This window comes from Amblyomma maculatum, chromosome 1 (assembly GCF_055883805.1).
Source record: "Amblyomma maculatum isolate TAMU_Amacu chromosome 1, ASM5588380v1, whole genome shotgun sequence".
Taxonomy (NCBI): Eukaryota; Metazoa; Arthropoda; class Arachnida; order Ixodida; family Ixodidae; genus Amblyomma; species Amblyomma maculatum.
Genome location: NC_139344.1, coordinates 360,865,220 through 360,883,953, shown reverse-complemented (window position 1 = coordinate 360,883,953; position 18,734 = coordinate 360,865,220). Strand labels below are relative to the sequence as shown.

Genomic DNA, 18,734 nt, shown 5'->3' with positions numbered 1-18,734 from the left:
AGTTAGCATTCAGCCACTGTCAAACACCCGAAGAGCCAGAAGTATTTGGGCTTCTCAAACTTTGTTGTACTCGATGTGCTTTGCTATGAGCCAACAATGTCCGTCACTATTCAAGGACCTAGTTACATTGTATCAAAGAGGTATACTGTGTTTCTGTCATCACGCATGGTTTTGCATGCAGGATGACAATTAGTGTGCGTGTTTAACCTTGAACCTTGTCAAATAAAAATTCACTTCTTAGATCGGCTTTAATTATTTTCCACTGTGGCATCTCTCATAGCCTGAGTGGCTTTGGGATATTAAACCCCGCAAACCAAACCAGACCAGTAACAGTGCTCAAGGAGAAACATGCAATGCAGCCAGCGTATGTCATTTGCAGTGAATTTCGTTACGCAATGCTGTAGGCGAGGGCGCGGTGCGTGTTTGTGTTTTTAATTTGGTACGGTATGTCTGAATGTTTATCTCCCAATATTATGGAATAGATGGTCTGCGCATGCTAACAGAACTTGTTAGTCCATATTGGATTGATACACACATTCTCGCTGACTTGAATATTTGAGTGGCTCCATACTAACCAAGGGAGTTCGCCGTCGGCAACTGTTTGTGGGGAGCTGTTAAACTGGGCAAAGTGACAAGCTCTTTGAGAGGGACACATTTTGTGGGAAGCTTCCCCATTAATGATGTTTTGTGTGTTATTTTTCAGCCAAGCCTCCTCCGCTGCCGTACTACGTTCCACGAACTCGCAACCACATGCTGCCCGTGTACCTCAGGAAAGAGATCCGTGGGCCCCGTTTCATTACCCAAGTGAAGCACATTGAAGGGGATCTTTGGGTGAGTGATCCTCTGCCTCTGGACCTGCTCGTAAGGATGAAGGCGAGGAGGGGTTCCTTTTTAGAGGGTTTGACATGGTAGTTGTGATTAGATGGAAGCCTTGAACTGGGAGTCGGCCCATACCTCTCCAGAGCATAGAACATGCAGCCACTTGCACCACAGAAAGTGACAAAGCATGGATGTGAGGCCAGTTCAAAATAAAGCAAAGAAGTGTACTACAAGCAGGTTGTTGGTGATCCAATTTTAAGGGAACCAAAAATGAGCGAAGTGTCTCGGCCTCTTCATGCCAACTCCATTTACCCTATGCTGGGCTCAGGAACCGGTTGTTTTCTTGCACTTTTAGGGTATCCTAGCCCAGCACATATTAAAAATCCGCACATCAAACTTCATCTGATTATTTACTACCTTAAGACTACATAATTTCTATGGCATTCATGTATGAAAGGTAATTCAGCGATGTGCACATGTTGACATTGAAAATTCTAACTACACTTGCTTTCAGTGGAGATGTGAGGGAGAAGTATGTGGACTTTTTATTTGAATCTCCCAACTGCCACTCTATGCCAGTAGATGGTTCATTTCCCACTGCAGTATATGTATCGGCAAAAAATACTAAATAGCAGGAACTCAATCCACATAAAAATTGGCCAGGCTGCCAGCTTAATATTTAACTTAACTATTAGCACAGGTATTAGCTAGGATAGACGGCTTGTATAGATGATGGGGTTAACTTCCTAAATTAACTCAAGCTCTGAGAATGCAGGTGGGGACAGCTCTAAATAATCTTGGACACTTGGAGTTCCTTAACGTGCAGTGACATTCCAGAGCCCATGAGATGTTCTTTGCGTGTAATCTTATTGTTGATTTGTATCTGATATGCCACATGTAAACTTGCCCTGGTTGAAGGAAAAGCTTCTTTCTTCATGATGAATTCTCCACAGCAAAATTTCTCCATTGAAATGGAGGTGATCTGACAGAGGCTTGATTTCGTCTACTATATACTCACTGCGTTGGGGAGTGGGGTGGCCATGGGAACACTACAATGATTGGATTCTCTCGTTGAATGCTAATTTTCTGCTGATAAAGTGTACTGTGTAATCTATTTCTTCCATAATAGTATTTTCATCATGACCTAATTTGTCATCCAGCCCATTTTAAGGTGAAAGCCTTTCTAGGTGCATGGAGTGAAACCCTATGCATGAGAGTTGTGTGCAAGATATATACGTCGGATCTGTGCTCTGATACGTCACTTGTTAATCATCCTGATGACGTCATCACAAAAATAAAAAAAGTCCTGTCTCCACTGGGAATCAAACCTCCATCCCTCGAATCCCCAGCCGAACGCTTTCTCAATTTGCTTTCAATTCAATGCAATTTTATTCAACACCACAAAGGTGTTGGGTGCACCGATGAAAATCCTGTAAAGAAGGCTTGACAGATGTCGACGCGCCCTACAGAGAGTTGACAGCAGTGTGCTCGAACAGTTCATAATATTAGTTACATATACAGTAACAGTCTGCACATTACAATAGCAGCAGTTACATATATGTAAATGCGGCATAAAACAGCATGTGAAACACTTAAAATATTAATAACTAAAAAAAAAAGCAGCAAGTAGACATAACAGTGACACAACATTGTTGGTACTGCTTTGGTGTACATAAGTTTGGTACATTGTTTAATAAATAAGGAAGAAGATGGCGCAACACTTGACGACTGTAATTGGCTCTAGTTATAGGCATAGTTCATATGAAACGAATACTAGTAGAATACTTCTGGTCTTTCACTTTTCAAAGGGACAGCTGCATCATGAATGAGCTTGGGTTTAAAATTCTAGTCTTGTACCTCCTAAAAAGTATGGTGGCATGCTGCTGGGGAACGGGGATGATGCTAAGTGTCCCAAAGATTGGTCTAGGTTGTTCAGTTCGCAGAGAATCATAGTAGTACTACAAAAATTCTCATCTGAAATAGATGCAGCCGTTTAATTTTGGTAACTGGTGTGAAAAATAAGAATTAAGAACTGAAGATAATAGTGCCTTGGTCAACATCTGCTTAATATTGAATGCTGCGGCAATAAATATCACATTCGAGGCACAACACCAGCAGCCTTTACAATTTGTCCCCGACCATTTCGGCATGCTCATCCCGTGGCATGTTTTCATTAAAAAGCACCCCTAAACTTTTGACCGAATGAACTATTTCAATTAGTGATGAACCAATGTTTAGGCATACTGGTGGACATGGTGGACAAGAAATCAGCTTATTGTGAGGTTTAAAAAGTACAGCCTTGGTTTTAACGGTGTTTATAGTTAGTGAGTCGCTTTCAGACCATTCATAAAGAAAGTGCAGACAGTCTATGGCTTGTTCTTCAAGATCTTGTGCATGTGTAGCTTTAAAGAATAGAGCGGTGTCATCAGCGTAAATTACAAAACTTGGAATTTTATTTATGCAGACAATTGACATAAAGGAGGTAAGGCAATGGTCCGGCTTTGGCATTTCTGCAGTGTGGATTCCGCAGTGCTCTTTTAATTTTTTTTCCTCTTCAGGCTTGACTGAGATAGATATCTGATTTCAGTGCCGATACTTACTCAGTAGTGGAGAAAATACAAAGGGGAATTGGTTCAGTCTCGACAAAGCTAAATCAGTGGCATGCAGGTTACATAAAAGGGGCAGAAGAAGCCATTGTCGCCTGTAGATTCAGCAGTAAAAAAAAAAATTGCCTGTGCATAGTCAGTTGTGTGGCCAAGTGTCGCCATCTGGTGGAAAGAAATTGAAATGATTGTGCCGGTGACGAACGGCAACTCTCTTTGTCCCGTCCGTGCATTGCAGACGGTAGTGCAGTGTTTCTGGCCACACTACCTTAACTTCTTGATATTAAAGCAGGCGCTGGCTTGGAATTGCTTCAGGGAGTTTTAGCATAGTCCCTAAGGGGGGACATGGGTCCTAAAACTAATTTTGTTTCTTGCTGCCCAAATCGGATGAGACTTGAAAGAATTGTTCAGTTTTTTTTCTGCTACTAATTTCAAATATCGCTGCGATCGACAGCAAGCAAATAGGTTATCCGGAGCCTGAGGTGTTGCTATTATCATTCAGAATTCAGTTGCAACTCATCAAATTGACCTCAACACTAATTATGAGGCTGTTGCGGTCACTATCCTGCACTACAAAAAAATAACATTATGTTCTGTATACCTTGAACCCTATTCTGATGTCATGCTTCATGACCTGGAATCACTTTTTAAGCAGCTACCAGAGTCGTATATCATAGTTGGAGATTTTAATGCACATTCTACTTTTTGGGGAAGTAAAAAAACAGATAGCAGGGGCCGTATTTTAGATTTTATTTTTTGCAATGATAATTGCCTGCTCAATACTGGCAAGCCTGCTTACTGCTCGCCAAGTACTGGAGCAATTAATTGCTTAGATCTGTCTTTTAGTTCACCATCAATTTTTACAGATTTTAAATGGGATGTTCAGGATAACCCACAGGGGAGTGATCATTTCCCTGTCACAATCAGCTTAACACCTTCACTAGCCATCGCACCTAACAAACCACGACGGTGGAAGCTTCACCTAACTAACTGGCCATTTCAATCAGAAGCTAACCTCGAAAACATTTATTCAGATCGCCTCAGCGTAGATGCGCTGATCGAAAAGATTACAACCTGCATCATAGCTGCGGCATATTTAGCTATCCCGCAGTCCTCAGGAGCTGTGAAAAAAATCACAAGATTTGGTAGTCGCAAAAATGTAAAGAAGCAAAAAGAAAACAAAACAAAGCATGGGGAATTTTTCACAGGCACCCCACAAATGAAAATCTCATAAACTTTAAGCCAAGAGCCAAAGCACAATATGTCCGCCGCAATGCTGAAAGGTCTTCCTGGCAAAAATATATGTCTTCCATAAATAGTTCAATCACATCAAAACAAATATGGGAGCAAGTTCATAAACTTGACGGAAGCTTCTCTTCTTTCACAATTCCATTTCTTACAGATCCCAGCACGCAAACGAGCACAGAACAACAGGCAGACATTTTAGGCGAACACTTTTCTTCAGTATCGAGTTCATTACACTACACAAAATCCTTTTTAAAATACAAAACTTCAGCTGAAAAACAACTACTTCCAACAAGTGGGAGTAGAAATGAACCTTACAAATCTTTTCTCACATTACAAGAAATAAATATCATTTTAGCTGCTGGTAAAAAGACGGCGCCTGGCCCGGACGAAATAAACTATAAAATGCTAGCACATCTCTCCACACCTGCGATAGGAGCCCTTGTAAATATTTTCAATATGATATGGGTATCTGGAAAGATCCCAGAGGCATGGAAGGAAGCATTTATTGTGCCTTTCCTCAAGCCAGGAAAGCCACCCACTGCCCCCGGTAAATTAGGCCTATAGCCCTTACAAGTTGCCTTGCAAAATCATTTGAAAGTGTCTCAAATATTAGGCTAACCTTTGTCCTTCAATCTCAGGAACTTCTAGACATCCACCAGTGTGGTTTCAAAAAAGCATGTTCTACAACGGACCATTTAGTCCGCCTTGAAAACACGGTCTGTGAAGCATTTATACATAAGCAGCTCTGTCTTGCTGTTTTCTTCGATATGGAGAAGGCATACGATACGACATGGAGGTTTGGCATCCTTCGCGACCTAGCAGATTTGGGCGACCGCGGTAGAATGCTGAACTGTCTAAAAGATTTCCTTTCGAATCATATATTTCGTGTGTGCCTAGGCTCAACTTTTTCAAGGAACATTATGCAGGAGAATGAGGTGCCACAAGGCTGTATATTAAGTACAACTATCTTTGTGGTAAAAATGAATTTCATAAATAAAATAATCCCAAATCTGTAATGTATTCACTGTATTTCGACGACCTACAAATAGCATACTCATCCTCCAATGTATCAACATGTGAAAGACAAGTGCAGCTTACTATAAACAAGCTGGTGACATGGGCAGATCAAAATGGATTTCAGTTTTCACTACAAAAAACAGTGGCTGTTCTATTCTCTCTGCGACGAGGATTACAAACCGACCCTTACCTGCACCTAAATGAAACACTACTGCCAATAAAAAACGAGAACAAATTCCTTGGTGTAACTTTTGACAAGAAACTCACTTTTCTACCACTTGTTTATCAACAACCTCAAAAAGAAAGCTTCCCGATCCCTGAACATACTGAAAGTGCTATCACACAAACGTTGGGGCTGTGTATCACTCAGTAGTACGTTCTTCCCTGGTCTATGGATGTGTTGTGTGTGGGTCAGCAAGACCCTCCTACTTAAAATGTCTGGATCCTGTGCAAAACCTTGGCCCGCGGCTTACAACTGGCGCATGCAGAACAGCCCCTGTAAATAGCCTCCATGTAGAAACAAATGAACCACCCCTCGCAGACAGAACAATGCTTACGTGTGCTTACGTGCTAAAAATAATGTCCATCCCAAAACACCTCTGCCGCTCTACAGTCACAAAGTGCCCATATAGAACGCTTTTTAACAATAAACCACTAGCAATAAGACCTCTAATTCTTCATTTTGAACAAACATGCCAGGAACTAAACACACTTGATACACTTCCAAATGTTGCCCTAAGTCTCGAACAAATTCGTCTTTGGTACAGCTTCCCTTCTGTGTGCGACCTCTCACTAACACAGTTTGGTAAAAAGCAGACACCGCCTGATTATATAATGCAAGAGTTCTTAGCTTTAGAGGAAAAGTACAAAAACCACACTGCATTTTATACAGACGGTTCTAAAACAGCTTTCTATGTTGGTAGTGGTGTAGTAGAAGAAAAACTTGAAAAAACAGTTAGGCTACTTTTGTGTGCAACAGTGTTTACTGCTGAATGTTATGCCATCTCCTTAGCTGCAGAAAACGTAGTAAAGTGCAACATTGAAAAAAATAATCTACACAGACTCACTTAGTATGATCACAGTACTACACACCAGAAATGCAACACAACCCTAATTAGGAAATATCATACATTGCATAAAAACAGCTGAAACACGGGGACACAAAATTAAATTCTGCTAGGTGCCAAGACATGTTGGTATAAATGGAAATGAAAGAGCTGACGCATGTGCTGCAGCTGCCCAGAATGCAAAAATAGAACGATTAAATGTACCTCATAGAGATGTCATAAAATATATAGTACAAAGAAAATTGAAAGAGAAATGGCAGGGTTCATGGGACTAAGAAATCAACAATAAGTTACACATACTGAAGCCTTTGGTAGAGGAATGGAAAACATGTAGCCGCCAAGAGTGTTTCATTGAATTAGTTCTATGTCGTCTTCGTATCGGTCACACACACCTTACACATACCTTTTTTACTAACTAAACACAATCAGCCTACTTGTGAAGAATGTGGAGACATGCTCGCAATCAACCATATCCTAATCAGTTGTACAAGACTTGAAGACCTACGACAGAAGCACTTCCCACAACTTTACAATGAGCATATACCATTCCACCCAAGCTTACTTTTAGGAGAAAGGTCACTCATTGACATTTCCTGCATATACTCATTCTTAAAAGAAGGAAGGTATCTAAATAAGTTTTAGAACCTATAATAACTTTTTGAAGCCCTTTAACATAGTCCAGATTTTTAACCTTGCTTTTGGCACATGATGGCCTTAGTTGCCTATGTGCCATAAAATACAACACAACACTAATTTCAAATACGTATGTACGTAGAAGTTTTCCTTCTAAGGCAGTTATTTCTAGAGGTATTAGAGAATTATTGGTATTGTCTGCTCAAGGAATAGGGAAGAAATGCTCTTCAGAAATTAATCTTTAATGTACAGGTAAATGCTCTTAAAGTGTAAGGAATGCAATGTTGGAAGCAATTTTTTTTTTTCGCCTGTAAAAACTTTTGTATTTTAGCTTGAAAGTCTTATATGGTTGCCATGGCCGTGAGTGGCAAGTTGAGTGGGTGGCTAAATCGGTAATATTAGCTCAATTTTAAAACTGCTTCCAACATTGCATTTCTTGCAAATTATAGCATCTACCTGTGTACACTTCATTCATACATTCTTTAATGGTGTAGAATAAAAAATATTATCGGGGAAAATGTACTAATTTAAAAAGAAATAACTGCTGAATGAAGTACTAAGTCATTTAGAATTGAAACTTTCACTGCATAAGAGTGTAGATTAGCAAGATTAGCATTTATAGATACAAGTAATGACAGCATCTTTTTTTTTTTAGCTTTTGCAGGATTCAGTCTGTATTTGTGTTGTCCTTATTGCGGAAGAGATGTAATAACAAATTCGGTTCGTAAAAGGAATGATGAGCCAGAATGGCTTCCTTTGTTGTTTCTGGATGCTTCGCCCCCTTACACCAGTGACATGTGGAGAAGCCGTTGCTATTTATTTACAATCGCCACGCTTTTGCTCATGCTGCTTCCCCTAGAACCGGCCCGCTCGTATGGAAGCGAATAGTTGTATAGTTATCATTTGGTTTCTCCCAATGCCCTTTAGGCACTGCAAAGAAGCCACCACCTTTGTTCTCATAAAGTCGTGTTCTGCAGGAATGGGCGCCTCGTATGTTGCCCGCGGGCTTTCTCTGATGCTTCGCCCCTGTGCATTAGGCACTGCAATAAAGCAACTGTGGCAGTTGAGCTTCGCTGATACCTTTTTGTATATCACGAGCGCTGGTTAGCATATGTCCGATTGATCACGAAACTTATTTTACGACCAGATTTTGTCGAAATTTCAAACGTAGTAACCGGGAAATCGTGTTATTCGGGAACATATTAACTGGGAGAAACGTACTGTAACTCTAAGAGAGATGTTTTATTGCCCTCGATTTTGAATGTATGAAATGGGAAATCGGATGAACCGAGAACGTATCTACGAGGTTCTACTCTATTAAAAATAAATTTCTGACCAGTTTTTTTTTCTCTGTTGTTTGAGCAGACAATAGCAACAATTTTCCAATCCCCCTAGAACTAATTGCCCTAAAAGAAAAATGTTTGCATATTTTAAACCAGCAGACAAAACTGAACAATTTTGTGAGATTTCATAAAATTTGGGCAATAAATAAGAAAACTACTTTTAGGACCCATATCCCATGCACAGCCGATTCAAATATATTCTGCCTCTCAGTGTTCATGCTGTAAGCACACCTTTTCACTCGATTATACAAAATTCTCTTTGGAAATGAACACTCAAAAGCGTGTAGGAAAAAAATTAGCTGTGATTTAGCTTGTGGTTAAACCTGGTATTACGCGAGAGCTATCTGCATGGCTACTCTTAGGTTTGGCTCGAAAGTAAAGACATGGCTTTTTGCTCATAGTAGTTTACTCTATCTTTCAGCTTTATTTATGCCATAGGGGGCACTTTTGATCACTAGTGCATTGAGGCGAGAGCCTTTATCACGCAGTGGTCTGAAGCCCTCCACTGCGGCACCTTTTTCTCTCTGTTTTCACTCCCACCTTTGCGATGACGCGATAGCGCAAGCTACCAGCCAACATATGAAGCCCTGCTTTAACCGAACCGTATGAACGTGCCTGCACGGCCTAAGGATAACGCGAATGCAATGGCTTTGGCAGGCTGATTGTGATATCACACTCCTAAATGAAAGAAGGGGCCCGTGTTTTCAGCACCTGCTGAGCATAATGTCAGGAAGCCCTACGTCGAGTTAGTGCTCGGCCATGTCAGCTGCCAGCTATCGCCTTCCACGACCAGAGCTTTTGGATTATACCAGTTGCGAAACTCTGCTTCAAAAAGTTACCGGATTTTGTCCGCATTTTACAGGTATCTATGAATTGTCGCGCCATTTGGAAGCATTCAATGCAAGCTTTTTGCGATTGCCGCCATTGCTTTTTGGAAATCATATTTTTCTCTTTTTTTCCATCATAACTAACTAAATGGCTGTTATCTTAATAACCTTTGCAGCTGCAGGTCTTCAACTAATTTTATTTTGCATAATGGTTGTGAATTTATCAACAATCAGAAAGTTTGTAATTTGGACGCAGTTTTCTTTAATGGCCGCGGGTTCCGCCAGCATTCGTAAACACCCGAATTTTGACCAATCAAAACCGCCGTTTTTTTATATATGGGCCCTGTTTAGCAACGGGTAGTATTAAGGAGCTCTGTTCCACGACTACTACTACTACTACTACTACTTTCTTCTTCTTTTTCGCTCTTCGCTCTTAGGATAGGCAACGGACAGGCACGGCGAAATGGCAAGAATGGGGCCAAATTAGCTCTCGCTACAAAACTTTTCAAAGTTTGCCTCAAACATTACGCGATTGTCTGAGCTTTGGCATGCACCTATTCAGCTTGAAGGTCTTTGAAGATGCAGTGTTTAGGGAATATGCTAAGTGGGTTGTGGTTGGTTTTCTTTGCGCAGGCACTCCACAATGAGTTGAAAGAGTACCTGGAAAGCTTGGCTGGAAATGAAGTGCTTTCCCAGGTCCACGAACTAGGCTCCTATGTGGGCTACAAGGGTGCCTATGTGGAAGAGGTAAAGGAGTGGCTCTATAGCAAGGGCTTCTAGTTGGTGACCAGATGGACGTTTACACGTGTAGCCCATACTGCCCGTGTGTCCCCCTTTTTCTGCTTGTAGAAACAGTGTCTGTTAGAATCTGTTGTCCAGTCCAGAAGGATACAATAAAGATAAGTATTTTAACACCAGTAGTTCATTGTTGTGTGCAATCTCTTCCGACAGCCTTGTCTGTTCTTGATCTTGCACGTTTATAGTATACAGTATCTAGTGGGATATACACGTGGGGAGACTAGTAGCGGCAGCTCATAACTGCACTGCTTGCACTGCTTATAATTGCACCATCCTGCTTTAGAGATATCAGAAATCATAAATTGATCCTGCTGCTATAGGAGCTTGGCATAGAAGATAACTTCTGTTTTTCTAACGGCAAGAATGGGGTGTTTAGTGATGGCTAGCATGTTTTTCATATGGGATCCTTGAAATGATATGTAAGGCTACATAACGATTACAGAATGTAAAGTGAGGTCTAAGAAGAAGACATCTTCCACACCACTGATGTATTGCTGGGCACATATAACTACAGAGGATGCCATTTTAAACTTATACTGTAAGTCTGCGGCATGAAGGTGATAATTTAAAAACTGCTTTTGAAGGCTTCTATTCCTGGCTGACGCAATGAGACAGTACCCTCACCTGCTGCCTACCGCATTGATGTCACCTACAAAATATGTTAAAATATCGTTAATATCTTTCACTTTTTTCATAAAAAGATACAGAAGGGAGCATCAAGTTCAACACTTCCAAATGCATCCACACTGGCAGCCGTCATCAGCTTACAGTACCATGCAGGCTTGTTTCAATAGTCTGTGCACATAATATGAATGGTTTTATCTCTATGCAATAGATGCTTGCTGCTTTCAAAAAATTTGTTCTTCCTTTGTCGTCAGCTCACCAACCAATGAGTAGTGGAACTTGCAAGCTCTGACATTAAGCTTTTTCATCATCTGCACAATTAATGTCCTGTCAGATGAGTCAATTGGCAATAGTTGCAGGTACGATCTAGCGGAAAATGTGAGGTGGGCAAATCGTTACCTGAACTGAGTTTACATCAGCAGTTGCTAAGATTCCACTTTTCACTGAGTGTGCCATTGTTTGCCCCCTATTGGTTCCTCCTTCAGCATTGTCGCTGTATCCAAATGCATAATTTTATCTACGCTTGCATGCAGCTAATGCCAATATCCAGGTACTGAAATTGCTTTCTTTTTCTGATCTTTCTGATTTGTGTAAAACCTTGTCATAAAAGACACTCAAGGGAGCCAAGAAAGACGTCTCTTATAACCACGGTCTCTTGTAACCAAATATTCAAAAAACGCTGAGGAGTTGGACTAAGTCTGTTTATTGCAGATCAGCATAAAAGCACATTTAAACAGATTACATGCATTAACAGGGTATTGTTCAGAATGGCTTAAAGAAACTGTCCCCAATAATTTGCCTTCTTGTGAGTGCAGAATATTTCACCCTACTTTTGAAGTGCTGACATTTAAGTTTGTGTCTGATGTGAATGCATCGTTGAGCAGAACTGTCCTATGTAAATGGCGACAGCTCTAGAGCCCGATCAGTCCGACTACCGACTGGCATTGTGGAAGCTGGGACAGAAATCTATGCCAACGGGAATTCAACTCGAGAGTTAGTGCAGGAGTGCAACTGGCACTAGAGAAGCAGAATGATGGAAGTTCGGTGCAGTGAGACAAAAGTCGAAACATGCGAGGTGTGCCGTGCACCTGCAGAACAGAATGGAATCAAGCCAAGGGAATGAGAAATGAAGCTCATATGAGTTAGTACTGTGTCTGCCATGTAATGTGAGTATCTGGGCTGTGTCTCTTCTAAAGAGTGAAGAATTTTCTCTAGACGCCCAAAAAAGTTGCCCGTAGTAACCGAGTGCATCTTGTAACCACGTCTCTTGTATGCATTGTTGTTAACATGGTGAACATAGGAAAACCAACCAAACCGTTTTCAAGTGTCTCATAACTAAGTGTCTCGTAACCATGTCTTTTGTAACGAGATTGTACTAAGTCCTAAAAGCACAGATATGAGTGGGAAAATGTGTGTTGGGCAAGAAATAGAGCATGGCAGATCTGAGTTGCTAGAATACTAAACAACTAAATAAGGTCGCAAATCGCAAAGCAGCTAATGTTTTATTACATAGTTCTGTGTAGTTGCGAGCTGTGCTTGGCAGTGGCTGTTACAGTAAAGCCCTACTACCACGTTTGATGAGACCGAACGAAAGGGTTCAAATTAACCAGACTACAAATTACTATGACATCTTAAAACATAAACCCAGCAGAGTGTCCCACATCTAGCTAGTTTTAGTTTTTGAAAAAGAACAAAACAGAATTTAACCATTGGTTGCGGTATTCTGTATTCTTCTGTATTCTGTATATATTCTTCAGATTCACGGTATGTACAGCCAACCAGATAAAAAGTGCATTTTTTGTACAAACACATGGGATGTAAAATAACTAATCTCCGTGATAACACAAAGCCAACTGACAGCATGATGTATAACTTTCATGCACAACTTTCGGTTTTACCCCATTGATAATCATGCTATAGACTTCTCAGCTACTTATCCTCACCCCGTCACTGATGCTTACCTGAACTAACCGTAGGATGCCCTGATTCCTTGGAATTAGAGTTTTGGGATCCAGAATGGTACATACAATTTACAGGACTGGACAGGGCTGTTTGTATTGCAGTTTTCGATAATAATTGGGGACGAGTTAACTAGAATTCACTAAATTTGCTAGTGAAACAAAGCCTGGGTATTTTGTAGTCACTTTCACTGAGCTTAAAGATGTCAGTCAGAATAACCAAAGCTAGCCTGCTACTGATGTTGTTAAAGTTAACAGAATGCATGCCTCTTCTTTTTTTCATTTATTTTGTCATTGTTGGACCTTTTGTTGAGCACTGTTCTACCTTTTGTTGAACCTTCTGTTCTTGATTCCTCATTTAGTCTTCATTTTTTTCTGTTTCACTTCTGACTGGTGAATTGCTGCTTTTGCAAATTGGTGGGTACAGCTTGTGTCCAGCGTACCTGACACCGGCCTACTGGTGCTCGTTTGTTCTTTCAGCCCATTGGTGGCAACACAAGGTTAGGGTTGAAGGTCGATGAACTAGAGGGCAATGACAATGGCGATGATGGCCATGAGGAGAGGGAATACCGATGTCCATATAGTATGTATACCAGCAGCCCTTTTTTATACCTCCTCTTTCCTCTTGTTTTTCTCCACAACCTTCCTCTCACTTGCCACCCCTCTCATTTTTTCCCTTTGAGTAGTGCTTTCTTGCTGTGTATATTGTCACGTCTCGGTAGAACACCAAGGAGGACCTAGCGATAGATGGTTTGAATGGTAGACCAGAACAAGTCTTGCGTTCAAGCTTCTTTCACTTCCAGGCTCGCGCTTGTCGTCCCAGATGCCATCTTTTGCGTCGTCTTCTACATGCGTCATTTGCCCCCCTCCTCAGGAAGCATCGTCTCGATGAGGTCAGTCCGAGTTGTACGGCTTCATACGCACAACGTGGACGACGTCTGCTTGTTGCTGGCGTCGCTTTGATGTCGACACCTTGTCTGGCACCACCTCATAAGTGACGTCGGTTAAACGTCGCTGGACAACATAGGGCCCGAAGTATCGCCGCAATAATTTTTCGGAGAGTCCACGGCGGCGAATAGGAGTCCAGACCCACACTTTGTCGCCAGGTTTGTACATGACATGTCGGTGTCTCTGATTGTAGCGTCGTGCATCATGCTCTTGCTGATTTTTGATTCGCACACGCGCTAGTTGTCGAGCTTCCTCTGCACGTTGAGCGAATTCCTCGGCGTCCTGATCGAGATCATCGGTGTCAGCATTTGGGAGCAACATTGCATCCAGCATAGTTGTTACTGGTCGCCCGTGAAGGAGGCTGAATGGTGTCATACGAGTGGTGTCTTGGCGCGCCGTATTGTAGGCGAACGTGACGTAGGGAAGAATTTCGTCCCAATTCTTGTGGTTCACGTCGACGTACATGCAAAGCATGTCTGCGATGGTCTTATTGAGACGTTCCGTCAACCCATTGGTTTGGGGGTGATAGGCTGTAGTTTTACGATGACTGGTGCCACTGAGGCGGAGAACGGTCTCCAAAAGTTCGGCCGTAAATGCAGTTCCTCGGTCTGTTATAATGAGTGCCGGGGCGCCATGCCTCAGGACAATGTTCTCAACGAAGAACCGAGCTGCTTCAGCGGCGGTACCCCTTGGCAGAGCCTTGGTCTCCGCGTAGCGGGTTAGATAATCGGTGGCGACAATTATCCATTTATTCCCGGCTGTGGACGTCGGAAATGGTCCCAGGAGGTCCATGCCGATTTGTTTAAAAGGTGTCGTTGGCACTTGAAGAGGGTGGAGTAGGCCAGCTGGTTTTACAGGAGGTGATTTACGGCGCTGGCAGTCTATGCACGTACGTACATAGTGTTTCACTGTCGCCGGCAGTTTCGGCCAGTAGTATCCATGCTGTACTCTAGCCAAAGTGCGGGTGTAGCCTAGGTGACCGGCGGTTGGCTCGTCGTGACACGCTTGCAAAACTTCACTGCGGAGAGCTGATGGGACGACGAGTAAATGACTGTTTCCCCCAGGGCGGAAGTTCTTCTTGTAAAGTACGTTGTTGCGAATAAAGAACGAAGGCATTACTCGGGCGAAAGTCTTAGGCACAACCGTAGTTCGCTTTTCCAAGAAATCAATAAGAGGGAGCAATTGCTGGTCCTCCCGTTGCTGTTGGGAAAGCGTTGCGTCATCTATGACACCTAAAAACGCAGTGCCTTCATCGGTCATAGTGGAAGGCTCGACCGGCGCTCGTGAAAGGCAATCAGCATCCGTGTGCTTCCTTCCAGATTTGTAAATAATGGCCATGTCAAATTCTTGTAATCGAAGGCTCCAACGCGCGAGTCTCCCTGAAGGGTCCTTTAGGTTCGTCAGCCAACAGAGAGAGTGATGGTCGCTAACGACTTCAAAGGGGCGAGCGTACAAATAAGGGCGGAACTTCATAACCGCCCATACCACTGCAAGGCATTCTTTTTCGGTTGTCGAGTAGTTCCCTTCCGCTTTAGATAGGGTCCTGCTGGCGTAAGCAATTACTTTTTCCACACCATCCTGGCGCTGCACCAGCACAGCACCTAAGCCCACGTTGCTGGCATCCGTATGAAGCAGTGTAGGGGCGTCGTCATCAAAGTGTGCCAGAACAGGTGGTGTCTGTAAACGCCTCCGCAGCTCATTAAAAGCTTGTTGCTGTTCTTCACCCCAGCTAAAGACAGCGTTGTCACGCGTCAACGAAGTTAATGGCCAGGCAATTCGTGAGAAGCCAGCAATAAACCGACGATAATAGGCGCAAAGACCCAGGAAGCGCCGTAATGTCTTTTTGTCCGTAGGTGTTGGGAACTTGGCGACTGCGGATAGCTTTTCAGGATCAGGCCGCACACCTTCTTGGCTAACGACGTGGCCTAAGAACTGCAGCTCCTCGTAACCGAAGTGGCACTTCTCGGGCTTTAGGGTGAGGCCTGCAGATCGTATGGCCTGAAACACAGCTAGCAAACGGCGTAGATGCTCTTCAAATGTGGCCGAAAACACAATCACGTCGTCAAGATACACCAGGCATGTTTGCCACTTAAGTCCCGAGAGCACAGTGTCCATCAGCCTCTGAAATGTTGCTGGTGCAGAGCACAAACCGAACGGAAGCACCTTGAACTCATACAATCCGTCGGGAGTGACGAATGCTGTCTTCTCCCGATCCCTCTCATCTACTTCTATCTGCCAATATCCACTTTTCAAGTCCATTGATGAGAAGTAACGTGCATTTCGTAGGCGATCAAGGGAATCGTCGATGCGAGGAAGAGGGTACACGTCTTTTTTAGTCACTTGGTTGAGCTTGCGGTAGTCTATGCAAAATCGTAAGCTGCCGTCCTTCTTTTTAACAAGCACCACGGGGGAAGCCCAGGGGCTCTGTGACGGCTGGATAACGTCGTCTCTAAGCATTTCGGCCACCTGGCGCTGAATGGCTTCGCGTTCTTTCGGAGCCACACGGTAAGGATTTTGTCGAATTGGGCGAATCGAGTCATCCGTAATGATTCGATGTTTTGTCAAGGGCGTTTGGCCGACCCGTGATTCGGAAGCAAAGCAGTCTCGAAATTGATCTATGAGATCCAAAAGGCGGTCCCGTTCTGAAGAAGACAAATTTGGACTCACATCGACGATGGTTACGGGCGTCTTGCACATTGGCTCTTCCTGTTGCAGTGAGAAGCAGTGCTGCGCATTTAGGATGCTGTCGAAAAAGGCCACAGTTGTGCCTTTCGGAATTTGCTGACGCTCGTCGCTGAAGTTTGTCAGCAGCACTTCGGTCTGTCCATCGGTCAAGTTGACTAGCCCCCGAGCTATAGAAACACCTCGGCTTAGTACCAGGGTGACTGCCCTTTCGGCGATTCCATCGCCGGTGTGCGCCACGTCGCACTTCACTTGAACAAGAGAGCATGATCGCGGAGGTAATGTCACCGTCTCCTTGGCGACGCGTAAGGGCATCAGTGGTACTTCCGCATAACCAAGGTCTCCATGATTCTTGGTGAAGGCAACGACGCTATCTCGAATGCTGATTACAGCCCCATGAAGGCGCAGAAAGTCCATGCCCAAGATGAGGTCTTTGCAACAGTCAGGGAGAATAACGAAACTGCCGACAAACACCGCGTTTCCTATTGCTATCCGGGCAGTGCACTTCCCTGTCGGTGCCAGTAGCTGACCCCCAGCACTTCTAATTACTGGCCCAGTCCATTCAGTTCTTACTTTACGCAGCGTATCAGCCAGTTTCTGGCTAATAATTGAAAAATCCGCTCCGGTATCCACTAGAGCATGTACCTCCAGCCCGTCAATAGAAACGGCGAGGTCAGCACTAACAATTTCATCCAGGTTGTTCGTCTTTTTCGGCATTTGCGGCGGAAGTGCAGCAAGGTCGGCGCTGTCAGCTTCGTCGTCGGGGCTGCTCATCTGGTGCGGCATTTTCGGCGGTAATGTAGGCGGCATTTTCGGCGGTAGTGCGGCGATGTCAATGTTAATGTTAACAGCGGCGTCAGAAGCACAGGTTGTCGGCGGTTGCGGCGGTGGTGAGGGGTTTGGCATTTTTCGACTGGTTGCAACCTCCCCTCGCGAGGTTGCGGCTGTTAGTTTCCCCGGTGAGGGCTCGGGGACCGCTGTCCGCTAGCGTCAGCAATGCTACGGCGCATTGGCGAAGGATAACGCTGTGGTGATGGGGAGGAGCGGCGGCGGAAGCCCCGGGACTTGTTTTCCCTGCTGACCGGAGGGTTGTCCTCGATTTGGGCAGTGTCGGCATTGAAGTGTTGGCGAGCAGAAGCAGGCGGAAAGGCTTGCCCCTCTTCGCGGTAGCGGCAGTACCGATACACGTGGCCAGGTTGTCCGCAGTAGAAACAGAGTGGCCGGTTATCATAACTGCGCCACCTGTCAGTTCGGCGTGGTTGAAAGCGCCTGGAAGGCGCCCACTGAGGTCCATGGAAGAGTCGCGTCTCCTGACGGCTCGATGAGCTCGATGGGGCGTAGTCTGGAGGCGGGCGACGAAGGACTGCGGCATAGCTCTCATGTTGCTGCTCCTGGTAAGGTGCAGGAACGTCGGCCGTGAAGCTGACCGGTTGTGGAGCGTGGTATGGCTCCGAAATAGCTGCCGCGTTGTCGACGGGGTGAGACTGGTTACATGGTGCAGACGGTGATAAGGCATACCGAATTTCATTCCTGACGGTTTCCACGAGGGCCTGTGATGACTGAGCCTTCGTAGCCGTAATTCGCTGGAGCTCCTCAAGGACAATTTCTCTAATGAGGTCTCGAAGAGCGGTCCTATCGGTTGCATTCAGCGCCGCCGCAGTCGTCGAAGCACAGTTAACGGGTCGGTTGTACTGGCGGCACCGGTCTTGTAGGGCTCGCTCTATAGCAGTAGCGTCCTTAACGAACTCTCTCACCGTTTTAGGTGGGTTGCGTACCAAGCCGGCAAACACCTGTTCTTTTACACCATGCATGAGATGCCGTAGCTTCCTTGGCTCACTCATATCAGGGTCGGCACGGCGAAAAAGGCGAGCCATGTCTTCCGCAAACATAGCCACGCTCTCATTTGGCTTCTGGATGCGCACTTCAAGCAGGCGCAGCGCATTGTCCCGTCGGTCAGTTCTCGCGAAAGTGTCGACCAGCTGGCAGCGGAAGTCATCCCATGTGGATAAGCTGGCCTCGTGGTTTTCAAACCACGTTCTAGCATTATCCTGAAGGGCAAAATAAACATTACAAAGCTTCTGGTCTGCGCTCCACTGGTTTATCTTGGCCACTCGCTCAAACTGGTCGAGCCAGTCCTCCACATCTTCAAACGCTTCCCCGCGAAAGC

At 44.3% G+C, this 18,734-nt stretch overlaps 1 protein-coding gene across 1 annotated transcript in view; it reads left to right on the top strand.

Moving 5' to 3' along the window:
* DppIII (dipeptidyl peptidase 3) overlaps nt 1-18,734 on the top strand; it is a 61,654-nt gene that overhangs the window by 4,417 nt on the left and 38,503 nt on the right. Inside the window, exons 3-5 of the mRNA XM_084591572.1 lie at nt 704-831; nt 10,191-10,304; nt 13,418-13,520. Coding sequence (XP_084447698.1) covers nt 704-831; nt 10,191-10,304; nt 13,418-13,520 — 345 coding nt within the window. The remainder of the gene's footprint in view (nt 1-703; nt 832-10,190; nt 10,305-13,417; nt 13,521-18,734) is intronic.